Source organism: Mastomys coucha, unplaced genomic scaffold (assembly GCF_008632895.1).
Source record: "Mastomys coucha isolate ucsf_1 unplaced genomic scaffold, UCSF_Mcou_1 pScaffold18, whole genome shotgun sequence".
Classification (NCBI taxonomy): Eukaryota; Metazoa; Chordata; class Mammalia; order Rodentia; family Muridae; genus Mastomys; species Mastomys coucha.
In genome coordinates, this window is record NW_022196900.1 from 72808395 (window position 1) to 72824659 (window position 16265).

Genomic DNA, 16265 nt, shown 5'->3' on the forward strand with positions numbered 1-16265 from the left:
CCCCCCCCCATCCTAAGAGGAGGCACGTCATCCCTCCCAACCCAGGATTTTCATTTTCTTTTCGTGCCCTCAGGGAAAAGGCTCACTTTCTTTTTTGTAGACCTAGGACTTTGAGCACACACTTGCTACTCCCAATGGGTTGATAGAGGGTTATCAGGCTGGGTAGGGAGTGGATTTGAAAAACAGAAGACATGGAACAAATGATGATCAGTCTCTTTGCACTCAGCAAACCTTCCTCAATCAGTGTCCGCAGAGCAATGGGTGCGGCCCCTCCCGTCTTTACAGGAAGCTTTAAAAAGACTTTTTTTTTTTTCCTGGTCTGAATGAACCAAGAGGGCCAACTATTGCGTTCGCTTTTGGACATTTTCTACAACTAATAAGGATGAGTTAGAGCAACACACTGAGTTTTAAACAATATATGTAAAAGACATATCAAGGCGACTGGAGACTGAGCTGACTGGAGACTAGCGTTCTTTTACAATATTCCAATTTCCCCAATAACCCTCCTCTTTAGCAACCCTTCCCTGGGGGGATGCGAGAGTCCCTAGTATTGCAGAGGAGCTGAGAGCCACCCCACCTTCCCCCACCCCCGGGTTGGAAGTCCTAGAATAGCTCAGAGCAGCATGGGAGGGATGGAAGCAGCGGGTAGGCTACGAGTTTCCTCTGCAGCATCCTGCGGCGCCCCTCTCTCCACCTACCTTCTGGTGTCCCAGGAGCCAGTGGGCAGGAGGCCCGGGGAAGGGGCGCAGGTCGCGCAGCAGCCGCTGTCTCCGCAAGTAGAGCTTCATGGCCTGCATCAGCACCAGAGCCAGGCAGAACACTAAAGCCAGGTGCAAGGGCCGCGCCCAACGAGTCTCCAGCCAGGAAGCCTCCATCACTCGGAGGTCGCTATCCAGCGGGCTGTGGGTGGGTGGAGGATATGATGGTGGTGGTAAACTCGTAGCTTTCTCCAGCTGGGAGCTGGCGTGAATCACCCAGCCCCCTCCCCAGTGAGCCCTTGTGTAACTGAGGTGGGGGAGGGGCAGCTCCTGCCTGGGAAGAAGATGCTGGTCCTTCGGGATTTCCAATCCGCTCTATCCATTCACTGGCGCACGCTTGGATGCAGGCAGACTTCTTGTACCTTCTCCGGGTGTCTTATTTTAAGTCTGACAGTTTCCAATCGCGGAAGATCTGAATTTAGATTTTGAAATAATGCTCAGGCTGATGTAATTATTTCTCTTCCTTGTCACGAACAAAAATAAACTGCTATGCGAAGTGACCTGCTTTCCCACTCTGGAAATCTATGAGCAGCCACAGGCACTAGGTGGGAGTCGAGGAGGGTATGGCCATTATACATGTGCAGTGTGGCCTGCCAAGCTGTGTTTGTGAATGTTTTGCCCTTGTTCCTCATCCTAATTTCTAGCATGCGCCAAGGTCCACCATGGCCCCTTTCAAGTTATGTCAGAGTACTAAACCCCTAGATGGGAAGAGACAGGCAGTGGCACACCACTACAGAGTTTTTCTATTGTTCAGATACAATCAGCCTACTTATTTATCCTAAAGCAGACGAATGGCAGTGTTGGAGTTACAGCACTGAGCAATAGACTCAATCTCAGTTACAAACTCCCTATTTTCCTCCGTGTCAACGTCTCCACTTCGGACTCCCCCACACCCCATCCCAGCCTCTGAAGATAGACCTTATTTGGCAGGGAAGCAGTCACCACAGACTCCAGGGCAAGTGGCTTCATCTGGATCACGATTGATATTTTACACTTTCTGCTGTATCATATTAGTAAGAGTTTCAGGGGTATCCTCCTGCCTCTGCCCGTCTCCATCCCTGGCTGTCTCAGAACCACTTTTATTTTTTAATTAGATATTTTCTTTATTTACATTTCAAGTGTTCTCCCCTTTTCTGGTTTCCCCTCTGAAAAAAACCCCTATTCCTTCCTCCCTCCTCCTGCTCACCAACCCACCCTCTCCTGCTTCCTGGCCCTGGCATTCCCCTACACTGGGGCATTGGACAGTTTCTGCTGGTAACTTTTAGCACCTTCTCTTTTCAGGTTCTTCCTGTGCGGGGCTCCCTGCCCCAGTCATGACAGAGGTATGTTATCTCTCACAGAGAGCGCATGGCAAAGGTGCTGGATATTGTAAAACTCCTTGCTCTATCTTCTGGGTCCTGACTGCTCTCAGCCTCATGTCCTGCCTACTCTGGTCTCTGGTTCCCTTGGACTGACTGATAAATAACAGGGTGAGATTTTGGGATGTTCCCTTGACTACTGAGCAGTGGCCTAAGCCAGGACAGGAATGCTGAGGGAAGGATCACTTCTCATTTTTTAAAAATAAATTGGCAACGATTGCCTCAGTCTTCATTGATCTTGTATGTTTTCCCATCTTTTCTTCTTCTTCTTCTTTTTTTTTTTTAAGATTTATTTATTATTATAAATAAGTACACTGCAGCTGTCTTCAGACACACCAGAAGAGGGTGTCAGATCTCATTACGGATGGTTGTGAGCCACCATGTGGTTGCTGGGATTTGAACTCAGGACCTTCGGAAGAGCAGTCAGTGCTCTTACCTGCTGAGCCATCTCTCCAGCCCATGTTTTCACATTTCAATCAATCCAGTCTTACACATGTCTTTGTTGCAATGATGCTGAAGCTGATCAGGAGATGAATTTCTTCAGCTTATGAAGTGAATACAGAAATGTTCTTAAAACCGTTACCCTTCTACAACACTATCGGGGAAGTGCATTTTTGCTAACCTTGCCTAAATCTGAGGCATCTCATGTTTTTGTCGAGTGAGGATAAACAGATGTTCCGTGCAAATAATCTTTAAATTATTTTAAGAAGTTTAAATGTTTATTTATTCTTTTTGTTTGTTTGTTTGTTTGTTTTGTTTTTTGAGACAGGGTTTCTCTGAGTAGCCCTGGCTGTCCTGGAACTCACTCTGTAGACCAGGCTGGCCTCGAACTCAGGAATCCACCTGCCTCTGCTTCCCAAGTGCTGGGATTAAAGGCGTGCGCCACCAAATGTTTATTTATTCTTGTTCATGTGTGTTCGCAGAGGAAGATTTCCAGGAACTGGCTCTCCCCATCAAGCTTCTCGTCACCTCCATTGTTCTGTCTCTTGTGCTCACTCCACCCCCGTTTTGTCCACAAAAGTGCTGAGAGAACAGATGTTTGTGGCTAAGGTTGGCACTTCAGCCATCAGGGTCGGGTATCAAGCCTTTCTATACCTGCTGAGCCATCTTGCTGGCAATAAATTCTTCTTCTTCTAAAACAAAAATAATGTCTTATTGATTTTTTTTAAAAATTGGATATTTTATTTACTTGTATTTCAAATGTTATCCCCTTTCCTGGTTTCCCCTCCACAAACCCCTTATCCCATCCCCCATCCTCCTATTTCTATGAGGGTGCTCACCCACTGGCTTACCCACTCCCATCTCCCCGTCCTGGCACCCCCCTATACTGAGGCATGGAACCTTTCCAGGACCAAGGGCCTCTCCTCCCATTGATGTCTGGCAAGGCCATCCTCTGCTACATGTGCAGCAGGAGCCATGGGACCCTCCATGTATATGTACTCTTTGGTTGGTGGTTTAGTTCCTGGGAACTCTGGGGTATCTGGTTGGTGTTTTAGTTCCTGGGAACTCTGGGGTATCTGGTTGGTTGATATTGTTTTTCCTCCTATGGGTTGCAAACCCCTTCATCTCCTTCAGTCCTTTCTCTAGCTCCTCCACTGGAAATCCTATGCTCAGTCGGTTGTGAGCATCCGCCTCTGTATTTGCCAGGCTCTAGAAGAGCCTCTCAGGAGACAGCTCTATCAGGGTGGAGCTACATTTCAGCATCTTTATCACACTTTTTAAGAACTCTATTTGATGGTTTCCTGTCTTGGCTGTTAATTTTATGGGGAAGGGCCGGGGTAGGGTGAGGATAAGGGTTGTCACTGAAGTCTTTTATGTCCCTTTTTCTCACCTGTGAGTCTGCAGATATTGATTCTACTCCAAAAGCAGCTTCTTTGCCGTTTGTAGGCAGCAGTAGCATGGATCATGGACTTCCACATGGTTTCTGGTGCTAGCATGGACCATGGACATGCATGTGGTCTCCAGCCTCAGGTCAGCATGGACCTTAGCATAGTCTATGGTGGCAGTACAGACCATGGACATCAACATGGCCCTCTGTTGTAGCATGGGCCATGATAACCCTCAGCAGCAGCACAGGCCAAGGATGTCAACATGGCCTCTGGGTGAAAGACACTGATATGGCCCTCAGCTGCAGCCTGGCCCATGGATTCATCAGGCAGCGGCATAAACTATGGACATCTGCATGGCCTTTGGTGGTAACACACAGCCTTCTCTCACAATTGTCATTGCCATTGAGTTCTTAGTTCTTTCTCCACTGCACCCACCTCTACACTCCTTCATCTTTCTCACCTCTTCATCACATATTTGTTCTGTCTTATTGGCATTAAAAATTATAGAGCATCACACAGCATACGTGCGCGCGCCCACACACACACACACACACACACACACACACACACACATATGCAAATATTCATGGCAATGAGTTTTGGTCTGGCTCAAGGCTTTTGGTTTCTGATGCAACATAAATACTAGACCACTGCCAGGACTATTTATAGGGACAATATCCTGTGCATTGTCTGGATGCATCACCTGTCAACTAAAAAACCTTTGCCCTACGGGAAAGGGTAGAATAGAAAGTGGGACATCTGCTAGGCAGAAAGAATTCTGGGATAAAGCAAGGCATAGGAAGAGAATGTGAGGAGGGCAGACACATGGTACCTGAGCAGAGGTAACCACCCACATGGCAGAATACAGATTATTATAAAGGTGCTATTTTAAATTATTAGCTAGTCAGAGAATGAGCCTAGCTATATGCCCTAGGTATTTGTAAATATATTTTGAGACTGAGTCATCATTCCAGGACCTTGGGCTGAGTGGAAAATACCTCATTACTACGCTTGATATCCCGCTGTTGCCCAGAGTCAGGATGGGAACCCAAGGGTAGATTCTAAGCAAGTTGCAGGCTTCCGTACACACCCCCACCCTCAAAATTGGCCTCCTCAAGGGTCACTTGGCTCTACCTTTATGCTTGTAGTTTGCAGAAGCACCACTGTGCACCCTCCCTCCATCTCCCAGCAGGGCAAACAGTCCAGGCAGCAGCAGCAGCAGCAGCAGCAGCAGCAGCAGCAGCAGCAGCTCCTGAATAGGACTGGCCCTATTCAGTGATGATACCTGGTTCTCAGAATTGCTCCTCCACATGCCCCAGCACCTTGTAGATGGAGTAGATGTTGGGGTGGACTGATTCAAAGTGCTGGATCTGGATCAGGACGGCAGCAGAGTTGGCCAACCTGTGCAGGGCTACTCCTGGCCTATTCTTTTTTTTTTTTTAACAAATAAAATGTAATATAAAATGAAAGCCATCTTTTCAAAGTCAGACAAAGCATGCCAACAGAAAAATAAGAGTCCCAAGAAAAAGGCATAAGAATCAGAGACTCACTCTCTTCCATTAGGGAGCCCCATAAAAGTACTAAACTGAAAGCTTTATTATATGTGCAAAGGATCCAGTTCAGACCCATGTAGGCCCTGTGACTGCTGGTCCAGTCTCTGTGAGTTCATATGAGCTGACTCATTTGTTTTAGAGCACTTTGTTCTCCTGGTGTCCTCTGTCTGCCATGTCTCCCCAACCCCTTCTGCCTCCTGTTCTTCTGGCTTCCCTGAGCTCTGAGGGGAGGGATTGGATGGAGACATGTATCTGTGTGTATGTCAACATTTGTTTTTCCACTTAGACTATTCAATTCACTTTGATTATACTACAGTGTAAAAGTCGCAGACTGTGAGGAAGAGTTAACCTGTCATATGTTCATCTTCTCTGTGGTAAGAGTGAGCCATGTATTTTCAATACTACACAGCACACTTGGAAGAATCATGTCTTTCTTATCTTTCTAGAGGATGTTATCTTTGAGTGGCTTGGATACACAGGAAAAAATCTTAATGTTATTTGCACTAAGTTTTATTTTAGTTTTTTATTTTAAAATAAAAATTATAACTAAAAATACTTTAATTTTTACTTAATTTTATTTAAGTAGGTTCAAGGGGATGATGCTACTTGCCAACTAGAGAAGCAGAGAATGTGATTTTTACTTTGAAGTTCAGAATGTCTGGGCTGATTTAATTGGTCATTCATTAAAATAATCCTTCTATGCTGTTGAAGGTATTTTAGCTGTGGATAATGTCCACAGTTGGTTTATGTCAATTCTAAGAGATGGATCTTGATAATCATGGTGGGATTTATCACTACTAGGCACCTTGAGGTGGCTTCAGAGCTGAAAGATTAGAGCTTGTGTGAGGTTTGATTTTTCACTCAGGGAGAGTATCTGTCACACCTACCCCACAGAAGTGTAACTATAAATCTGTTTTGTTTAAGCCATAGAAATGCATTAGTTCAAGAGAGCAAAGAAGGAAGTCGAAACAAGGCAGAGACAAATAAGAGGAAGGCGAAAGTCAGGTAGAGAGGCAGGCAGGCCATCGTTAGGGCACACAGACAGACAAACTGTTGGGGAGCCAAGAGGGATGTGGCAGAGAAAAGGACAGAGAAACAGGAGGCCTGGTGACTCCCCAGCAGACAGGTAAGAAGAGAGGCAGATGGGCTGATAGAAGCAAGAAGCACAAAGTCAGGCAGTGCAGAGACAGAACCGTAGGCAGCAGGCACTTGGACTCAGTCATTGTCCCCAGTAGCACTACTGGAGCTTCCTGAGATGCAGGTGGATCCCATTCATGGACTTTAACACGAGTTGTTGAATAGGGATGGGGACCCTGGTGGGATCTGGCAGTAGTTCAAATCGGAGCAAGGTCAGGGCCACAGCGACCTTCAGTGCATTCATGGCAAATTGCCTCCCAAGGCAGCTCCTGGGTAAGAAAAAGCCAATTAAAAACAAAAAACCCACAAAACAAAAACAAAAACAAGACAACACACCAACAAAATGGTCTCCTGTTCTGTGCAGAGCTGGGCAGGGATTGTCCCCTGACCAAGACTGTCTTTCCCTCATTCACACGTCCATCTTTGCTCCTGTGTTCTGTCAAGGCTCCCCACTCCCAGAACTAAGTCTAACCCAGTCCCAATTTCAGAGGTGTGACATCTGTTAGGACAGGGCAAGCACTCCAGGGGACAGTCTAACAACATTTAGAATCATACACTAGTGGTCGGGTAAGTTCACTTCTTCCACTGAGAGTTTTAGGTTCCTGCAGTAACACCAGTGGTCAGAGCTACCAAGGAAGAGGCAGAGCACACTTCCAAGGGGTAATGTGGTATGAAGGCAAAGGATTGACCACCATCAGAGATCTTCAAGCTGCCTCCGAATCTGTCTCTTGTCAGTGCTCAGACTCAACTCTTCCTCTAGCCCAACAATACCTGTCATTTCTAGTTTCCCTTCTTGCAAACTTTATCATTTTCTTCCAAACTTTTCTGGTATCCTTAAATCTCTCCTTCAGGTACAACAGTGTCAAAGAAGCCAGGAGTGTGGCACTGTGCTCTCTGGGTACCGCTTTCTACCTCTTTTTTTTTTTTTTTTTTTTTTTTTTTTTTTTTTTTTTTTTTAACTTTTATTGCATTATGATGGGAAAAGTTACATGATTTCAATTTATCTGAATTTGTTAACATTTAAAAACATATTTTAAGTAAATAGAATTAAATCATATTCTTGTTTCCCTTTTGTACCCCAACTCCTCCCAGAGACCCCCCTTCAATACCTACAATATCTTTTTTTGTCATATTCCCTAAAAATTTATAAAATATTATAACAACAAAAATGAGTATTATAAAAGTTGTTTGATATAAAACAACAATCAATTTAACAGTCTTATGTAGATGCTTGTCTACAGCAATACTGAAAATACATACGTTTTTCTCAATATAAATTTTAAATAACTACAAACATATTAACTGTATATTTTGAAATAATATATCACTACTAGTATTTTCTTAATAGTTTTGACCATAGCAGGAAGTCTGTATCCAAAAATCATGCCTACAATTCATTTCTGGGTGCAGCAGAACTGTCAACTCTCAGCTTAGCTAAGATGGAGGTAAAATCCTTTGGCGATGTGAGGGTCATTGAAGTACAGCCTTATTACAATGAAATCCAATGTCTAAAAATTGTTCTTATTTTGGGCTTCTACCACAGTAAGAGCCAAGATTTTAAACTCTACTAAATACAAAACAAACAAACAAACAAAAAGACTTGATATATTTATGCTCATTTAAGAAACTTAACTGAAAAAGCACAGCACCTGAATTAAACCATGTTACTCTGTTGCTAATGGAGAAGGACATAGCAGAGTATCCTGAGGTTGGGAAATTCGATGACACTGAAACTGGCTGGCTATCAAAAAGGTTACTTGATTAACATTCCCACTGAGTGCTCTGAAATGTCACTTTTACACTCACACACCCACAACAAGCTTCTCTTCTAAGCACCAGCAAACAAAAGCATGCCTGACTGGTGCATATGAACATGGATCACATACATCAGGTATAATTCACTTCCACCTCATTACCTACATGGAATGCTTTACCTTGATCCTCCTGAGAAGGGCAGGAAAGCATGGCTGTGTTGGGCAGAATCCATTGCAAACCGGGAAGGATCAAACACCTGCAGAGAGAATACCAAGGACATAACAGGTAGTGGCCACACCCTTGTTCTTAACCTGGGAGGGACAGATGGACAGATTTCTGAGGAGAGACCAGGAAGAGGCACTGGAATTGGAGTATGTTTCCCTTGTACTCTAGCAATGCCTACCTCTGGATTTGGCCACACTTTTGGGTTGTGGTGAAGGCCATAAAAGTGGAGCAGAACTGTGATACCTGTGGGGCAGGTGGGAGAGAGAAAATACATGGAGTAAATGTCTGGTCAGATGGACAGCAAGGTCCTTGTATACATGAAAGACCTGGTTCTGTGAATCCTAAGGTTGCTCAGCATGATCTTGTTGGGAAGGTGAAGAGAAGATGGGGAAGGTGAAGAGAAGGTGAAGAGAAGACTGTAGAATAAATGTAGGAAAGTATTGGAGACCCATTGTGAAGTCACTCCAAGTGATCATTCATTTTTGTCAAATGCTTTCCATGCACTGGAGAACATAAAACATTCACTGTGCTCTCTATCAACAGTCAAAGGATACCTCAGACCAGAGAAAAAATTCAATTCATAACACAGAACTTTCTGGTTCTTGATGTAACCTATCTAAAGAACCACATCGCACTCACATCTACCTCATCTTTCCATCCTTTGCTTTCTGGCAGTGAGACTTTTATAGCTCTAGCCATGAATTCATTTCCATTGGTTATGGGTGTTAAAGACCCTGAGGATGGCTGAGTCATCATTGTGCAAATGAGTGTGTTTTCTAAGGAATAAATTATGATGGAATTACCCCACACATTCAATCTAGTATGAAGAATGATTTTAGGAGTATTCAGCTAAGAAAGAATAGGTCTGTTTGTGCTATCCGGGATCATGGTAGGATGTTGAATTCTAAAAACATTAGTGGTTGAGAGTGCTGTTTACTCTTCCAGAGGGCTTAGGTTCAGTTTTCAGCATCCATGTGGCGGCTGACAGCAGTTTATATCTTCAGTGTTGGAACATCCAAAACCCCCTCCTGATCCTCAATGGCACTCCAAACATGTCGTACACAGACATAATATGTAGGCAAAACACCTAACCACATTAAGAAAAATAAATAAAGGAATGTGATCATATCTCAGAGGGATAAAAACCATGGAACCTGAATAAATGAACCCTTTGTCACGGAACTGTGGATTCCAGACCGTGAAAGTGTGGTTATTGAAAATTAATAATGCCATTCTAATTAAATACAAAAATGCATGTCGTTTTGCCATGACATCAGCACAGATTTACTTACAAGGAGAAGAAGACTTAATGAATTCAGAACTCCAGAAGCACACATAAACTTCTGATCCTTCTTTGTCCCCAGGAAACTCAAGTCATTGAAGGTAAGAGCTCATACCTTTAGGTAAGGAGCGTCCATCGGGGAAGGTGACAGGTGTGTCGAGCTTTCTGCCAACAAATGGTACTGGTGGGTAGATCCTTATGGCCTCCTTGATGCACATGGTAGTGTAAGTCATCTGGTGCAGGTGGCCCCTGAAACGAAGCCCATCCTGAAGAGCAAGCTGAGCTTGAGAGAACCAGAGACTCCCTATACCAGAAGGCAGTGTTTCATTTTTTCTTGAGTCCCCACTCACCATGTGATGGGGGATCCATCCCCCAGGATGCTCTGTACCTCCTCTCTGCATCTCTGCTGGTGGTCAGGATGTGTAGCCAAAGCATAGAAGACCCAGGAGATCCCACTGGCTGGTGTGTCATGACCCCCAAACATGACTGAGTCTACCTCAGCATGCAATTCTTTATCAGACAAGCTGCTCCCATCGTCCATCTGGAGAATCCATGGTGAGAGAATGTCTTTGTCACTTAGTTTAATCCTGGGCAGAGTCTCAGGACTCAACTCTACCTACTCACTCTGGATAATAGAAGGATGTCCAGGAAATCCAAAAATCTCTTTCCTCTGAGCTTCTCCATTGATTCCTTGTCCTGCAGCTGAGCCTTCCTCAGCTTGACAACTCGGTCTGTCCCATGAAAATGGATAAGAGACAAGGATGAGAACTACGACAACCCTCAGCATGTCTGTGACTTCCCCAGTCCCAGTCTGAGTGCTCTATAGAGCTCAGGAAACATGTAGAGGCAGAAGTGTTGAAAGTCTAACACCATCTGAAAGATATTTAGTCGTCCCCTCTGGACCATGGCCCATGCAGTGTCTGCTTGAGTTGCTTTAATGGGCATCAAACAGCATTGCTAAAATAGTGGCAGAGGTGATCACTCCCAGGCTTTCAGACACTCTCCCATCTCTATTACCAACATTGGTAATAGGGAAATACCCAGGATGAATGCATATAAATCTTTTAGGAATACTGGAGGCATTGAGCCTACTTGAGATGCCATGGCTAAATCATTTAAGCTGAACCTGTTAAAGGAGCTAAGACAAAGGAGAAAGAAAACCTGTGTATTTATGGGCAATCTGACAGGCAGAGTTGGTCCTTCGGCCGTGGGAAGTCAGATTGTAGATAATGTCATTATGGAGGAAGACATTCTTCATACGGGAAGTCAGTAGGTTGCTCAGTTCACTAACAGCCTGGAGGTAGGACTGAGAACTCCTGAGGGAGAGGATACAAAACAGGCTGGTAATAGGAACATCTGGTCTGGAAACAGAGTTGAGTTTTGGTGAGGATTCCTCATAAGAAGGTTGAATAAGTAGCAGCAAAGTACACATCCACTCTGTGTTATAACCCTATGAATGGGGTGTATGACTAGGATAGTGTTAGATCTCCTTTGTAATTAGAATTTGCCTGATCCTGGGGTCAGAATCTTGCTTTTTGTGGAGATGAACATCCTATAAGCCTCACATGTCTTCTCTGGTGAGCCCCATCAGTTGGTAAGAATAAGGTTCCTGCATGTTCAGAGTAGTCACTGACCTGTCCAATTGGACACTGCCCTGGTAACTGAAGGCACACTTCATGATAGTGTCCAACGTCATCAAGGAGACAGGGTGAAAGATCTCTAGAGTGGTGTCTTGGCAAGCAATCTGCTCCCATTTGTCCTGTGATGGGAGAGAGACATGGTTTTTTTTTATACCCCAAAGGTGCTGTGCAAATTACACTAGATTCTTCTCTCTACACCAGACACTCAGCTCTACATACCTGCAAGTACCCTTCCTATCATAAGAATGTGAAGATATATTTGTACTGCCATGCTTGTTTTTCAGAAAATCCATTATGGGATTGGATAGTTCTTTTAATATCACGTGATAATATTAATTTTTTGGAATTATTCATGACCACTAAGCTTTTACAAAGTCTCAGTCCCCCCAGTGCTCATAAGGATAAATTAGACTTGAAAAATTGACCATTTCTCAAACATGAACATAAAACATGTTTGGAAAATGAAAGGCAATGGGACAGCAGATGCATTCCCAATGGAGCCATCCTGATGTCACTTTCTCTTCATTCATCAGTCAGGTTGAGAACAAAGCACTGGGGGCAGTGGTGGAGGGGGTTAGAAATAACATTTCTTATGGGAAGGTGTGTGTGTGTGTGTGTGTGTGTGAGAGAGAGAGAGAGAGAGAGAGGAGAGAGAGAGAGAGAGAGAGAGAGAGAGAGAGAGAGAGAGAGAGAGAGAGAGAGAGAGAGAGAGAGAGAGAGAGAGAGCAGAAGAGAGAGGCAGAGGGAACAGAGGAAGAGGGAGAGGACTCACCAGCATCACTTGCACAGAGTCTGCCATAATCTCCACATAGGACTTGATGATGTCATAGTGGAACGCTGGTGTCAACATCTGACGATGCTGGAACCACTTATGTCCATTCATAAGGAACAAACCACGTCCTAGGCAAGATTTGGTTATGTGTGTGACACCAGGGGTGAGTGGGACCAGAGGAAAGAGTTGGGGGAATCTGACAGGCAGATAGTGGAAGATAGTAGGATGATGGAGTAAGAAGAAAATCCTAAACAGGTACAGCAAAGAGTAATAGTTTTCAGGACTGGGCCATTAAATCTGATGTGATCAGCACAGATGTGACTAAAGCAGAAAAGGTATCATATGCAGATTCCAGTTTATAGCGTTTTATTTAATGTGCATATGGACATGAGGGCAAGTGTCCACACAGGCTGTGAAACTAAAAGAGAGATCACAGGAGAGGAACAAGATGAACTGAGGAAAGGAGGAGAGGCAATGTGGCACATGGCATATAGAGTGAAAAGAGGCCACAGGAAGCCTGGAAGGTTACAAGGAGGGCCTGGGATAGGGGAGAAGCAGGAGAGGATGGAAAAGCCAAGACATAACTTTAAAAAAAAAAAACTCCTCAGCAAAACCTAATACTGCTTATGTTCATTTGATAATAATAATGATGATGAAGAAGAAGATGATGATAATAATAAAACATTCTTGTAAAGATGGAGTTGAAGGCTGCATAAGAAGGAGTCCAAATAAAAGTAGGTCTGAGAGTGTTTAGAGAAAATGAAGATGAGTTGCAGACAAGGAACAGAGCATCAGGCAGTTCCAGTCAACACTAGGAAGAGTCAGAAGGGCTGGGAGGTGGCTCAGTAGTTAAAAGCATGGGCTCTTCTCCCAGAGGACCCAGGTTAAGTTCCCAGCACCACTCCACACAAAAATTCAAAGAGAGAAAAGATGTATGAGGTACATATTAGCACTCAGAAAATTTAACTGTGCTGTCACCAGAGTCCTGGTTTACAGTTACATACCAAGCCAAGGGATCAAGAATCTGTAGATGTCAGCCTTTGGGTCTGAAAAAAAGGAATTTTTGATTGGAAACTGACACTCATCAAATAGGCAGCTGTGGTTGGGCTGGTTCTTGGTGAATCTCAGAGTCCCTGTTCTCTCCGACTACAGCTGTCCCTCTGTTTCTCTTGGTACTCTCAACTGGGATCAGAAATGCAGGCTTCACGACTTAGCACATTGATACCCAGGACTGTCCAGAACTGCTAAGGCACACCAATCAAGTTGTCAGTATCAAAGGGAGGGTGAAATTATAGCTTCTACAGTGGGTCATAGCATAGTCTTCTGTCCTCGGATGACTGTTAAAGGGATGTTTCAAACCCAACTTATATTGCAAGCAACTGTAGCTACGCGTACAATAAATTATCTAGCCATCAACTGTTGGAATCATTCAGTATTTAGTGAGTATTGTTGGCCTTCAGCTGGGCTGTGGGCTGGAGCAGTCGGAAATAATAAGATAGAAACTTCCCATATTTTAGCTGCCAATCTTCTGTCATTTATCAGACTAAACATGTACTTGAGAGAGGACATTTGTCTGCTGGGGTGGGATCCACTCTCACCTGCTCTCCCCAGAATCACTTTCATGTACTCAGGGTCATAGACCTGGATGAAGACTTTACTCCCCCATATCCAGTGGAGAAATGCACCTGGGAATTTCTTTACACATCTTAGCATCCATTTCAGCTCCTGGTCCTCTTTGAACTGTCACCAGGAGAAACAAAGCAAATGACACCATCTTGAACAACAGGCTGGAAGTAGGAATGATAAGTTGACAGATGTAGAGACTTGATGCTGGATCTACCCATAGACTGTTCATGAGGGACTGAGGCATGGCTTATTCTCATTGTGACTGCCCAGGTCATAATATAAAGGTAAGAATGTGACTCCATGTTGGGCTGTGTAAGAGTGCTCTCTGAACTGCCCTTACAGCCTTGCTTGATTAGTTTCCAGTGCTAGCTTCCACAGGGCAAAAGTTAATATCTACTTATTCTTGTTAGGTTCATGTCTTAACTGTGTTCTGCTCAAAATCATACATTGAAATGCTAAAACTTAGAACCTCTACCACACTACCAGGACATAGGGTTTTCCGAGAAGGAAGCAAAGCAAAATGAGGCATTGATAATGGACCCAACCCACTATGTGGCAGTCCTTGGGAAAAGAGGGATTTGGGATAGAACAATAAACACCGAGATAGGTATGAGGTGATGTAGTAAGATGATTACCATTTACAAGCCAAGAAGACAGGCCTGCAATAGAAATCACTTTAGAGCCCAGAGGAAAAACTATCCCCATCATCCTCAGGACCAGGAGCTTCTAGTCCCCACACTGAGACACAAGACATTTCTGTTGTCTTACCTGCCCAGCTTGTAGCTCTTTTGTGTTACAACCCATTCAAACCAGTACAATCCTGAGTCTCCATGCAATGCCATGTTAGAAGAAGGACTGTCGGTTTCCCGTTTTTCTGAAGATTCTAATGCTGAATGTTATGTCCCTGTGATTGTACTAGACCCAGACCTGACATCCCACAGTGTTCTTCCCCTCTGTTCCCACAGCTCCTGAGCACCTTACTTGTTTTGTTTTGTTTTTGTTTTGTTTTTTTGTTTTGTTTTGTTTTGTTTTGTTTTTTGGTTTTTCAAGACAGGGTTTCTCTGTATAGCCCTGGCTTTCCTGGAACTCACTCTGTACACCAGGTTGGCCTTGAACTCAGAAATCTGCCAGCCTCTGCCTCCCAAGTGCTGGGATTAAAGGAACGTGCCACCACTGCCCGGCAACACCATACTTCTATGGTGGCAAATGTAGCTCTGAAATCTGACATCCTTGAGTTCTCAGAAAAAATGTTCAGCATTGTCCACAGCAATCCTCCTTTAGTTTTATAAACATGAGAACGTGAGGGGAGGAGTCAGTGAGTGGATGAGTGAATTTTCAGTATGCATGAGGCAAGAGAGATAGACACTTGGTCTAAAGCCTGTATGTGAAAGAATAGGAGTCTGAGCTCAGAGGAGTCCTGTAGACTCAAAGACAGAAAGCAGCTGGGGTGCAGAAGGATGGAGAGAGGCCACAGTCCCCCAGGCTGCTGAGTCCTTCCTTCTGCACAGCCCTTTATCTGTCCATTAAGTATTGACTGAGGCCCTACTGTGCAGAAGATCCTATCATAGAAGCTAGTAGTAACAAAGGCATAAACCACCAGGAACCCTCCTTTCCCCAGGCAGCCCAGGTTCACATGGAGGTCAGAACACTACTTTTCTTGCTGTAAGGACACTTCTAAAGGCTTTTTAGGTCAGGACTGCGTGGCATGCATAACAAAGTTTGTCAGAGTCTGATTTTGACAGGCTAGTCCTGTATCCTCTACTGAATTTGAGTATAGTGGGGATTGCAGAGGGCTTTTTAGGGTCCACCTGTTGGGGGGATGAGAAACTGAAAGACGGCTGAGCTTGGCAGAGAACAAAATGCTCCTTGTGCACTTAGGGGATGAGCACATGAATGGCACAGCGGGATTCACTAACTGCTTAGTGCTCACCTATGTTAGTTTCCTTCTGAGGAATGAGGGAACACCACGGAGCAAACGCATTGGCACTCATGCTCTAGCAGGGGAATGGGGGCTAACGGAGCAAACGCATTGGCACTCGTGCTCCAGCAGGGGAATGGGGGCTAACGGAGCAAACGCATTGGCACTCGTGCTCCAGCAGGGGAATGGGGGCTAGTCTTTCCTGACAAGCATTGAGGACCATCCTGCTAGGGTTGCACTGCTTTATGTTCCCTGATCACATTCATCCTTGAAACTGCTCTGTATTTTAATCTTTCATAGGGACTGTCCAGTGAGTGCTCTTGACTTTTAGGTATAAGATTCGATTAGCTCGACCCTACCAACACCTGTGAAGATACTTTTTAGCATAGTAACATGCAACTTTTCTTTTCTT

General features: G+C 44.5%; 2 protein-coding genes across 3 annotated transcripts in view; both read right to left on the minus strand.

Annotated features, from left to right (window-relative positions):
- LOC116096432 (cytochrome P450 4X1) overlaps positions 1-1299 on the minus strand; it is a 34494-nt gene extending 33195 nt beyond the window's left edge. The window contains exon 1 of one of the 2 annotated variants that reach the window (XM_031378237.1): positions 699-875. In XM_031378237.1, the coding sequence (XP_031234097.1) occupies positions 699-875 (177 nt within the window). Of the gene's footprint in view, positions 1-698 lie in introns of both variants that reach the window. The other variant, XM_031378238.1, reaches the window with a different exon arrangement.
- Positions 1300-6070: 4771 nt separating this feature from the next.
- The window catches only part of LOC116095748 (cytochrome P450 4A12A-like), a 172098-nt gene continuing 161903 nt past the window's right edge, over positions 6071-16265 (minus strand). Inside the window, exons 2-12 of the mRNA XM_031377011.1 lie at positions 13908-14049; positions 13314-13355; positions 12310-12437; positions 11532-11656; positions 11059-11213; positions 10522-10628; positions 10248-10438; positions 10013-10146; positions 8794-8858; positions 8570-8646; positions 6071-6904 (exon numbers count right to left, since the gene is read on the minus strand). Coding sequence (XP_031232871.1) covers positions 6736-6904; positions 8570-8646; positions 8794-8858; positions 10013-10146; positions 10248-10438; positions 10522-10628; positions 11059-11213; positions 11532-11656; positions 12310-12437; positions 13314-13355; positions 13908-14049 — 1335 coding nt within the window. The 3' untranslated portion in view covers positions 6071-6735. The remainder of the gene's footprint in view (positions 6905-8569; positions 8647-8793; positions 8859-10012; positions 10147-10247; positions 10439-10521; positions 10629-11058; positions 11214-11531; positions 11657-12309; positions 12438-13313; positions 13356-13907; positions 14050-16265) is intronic.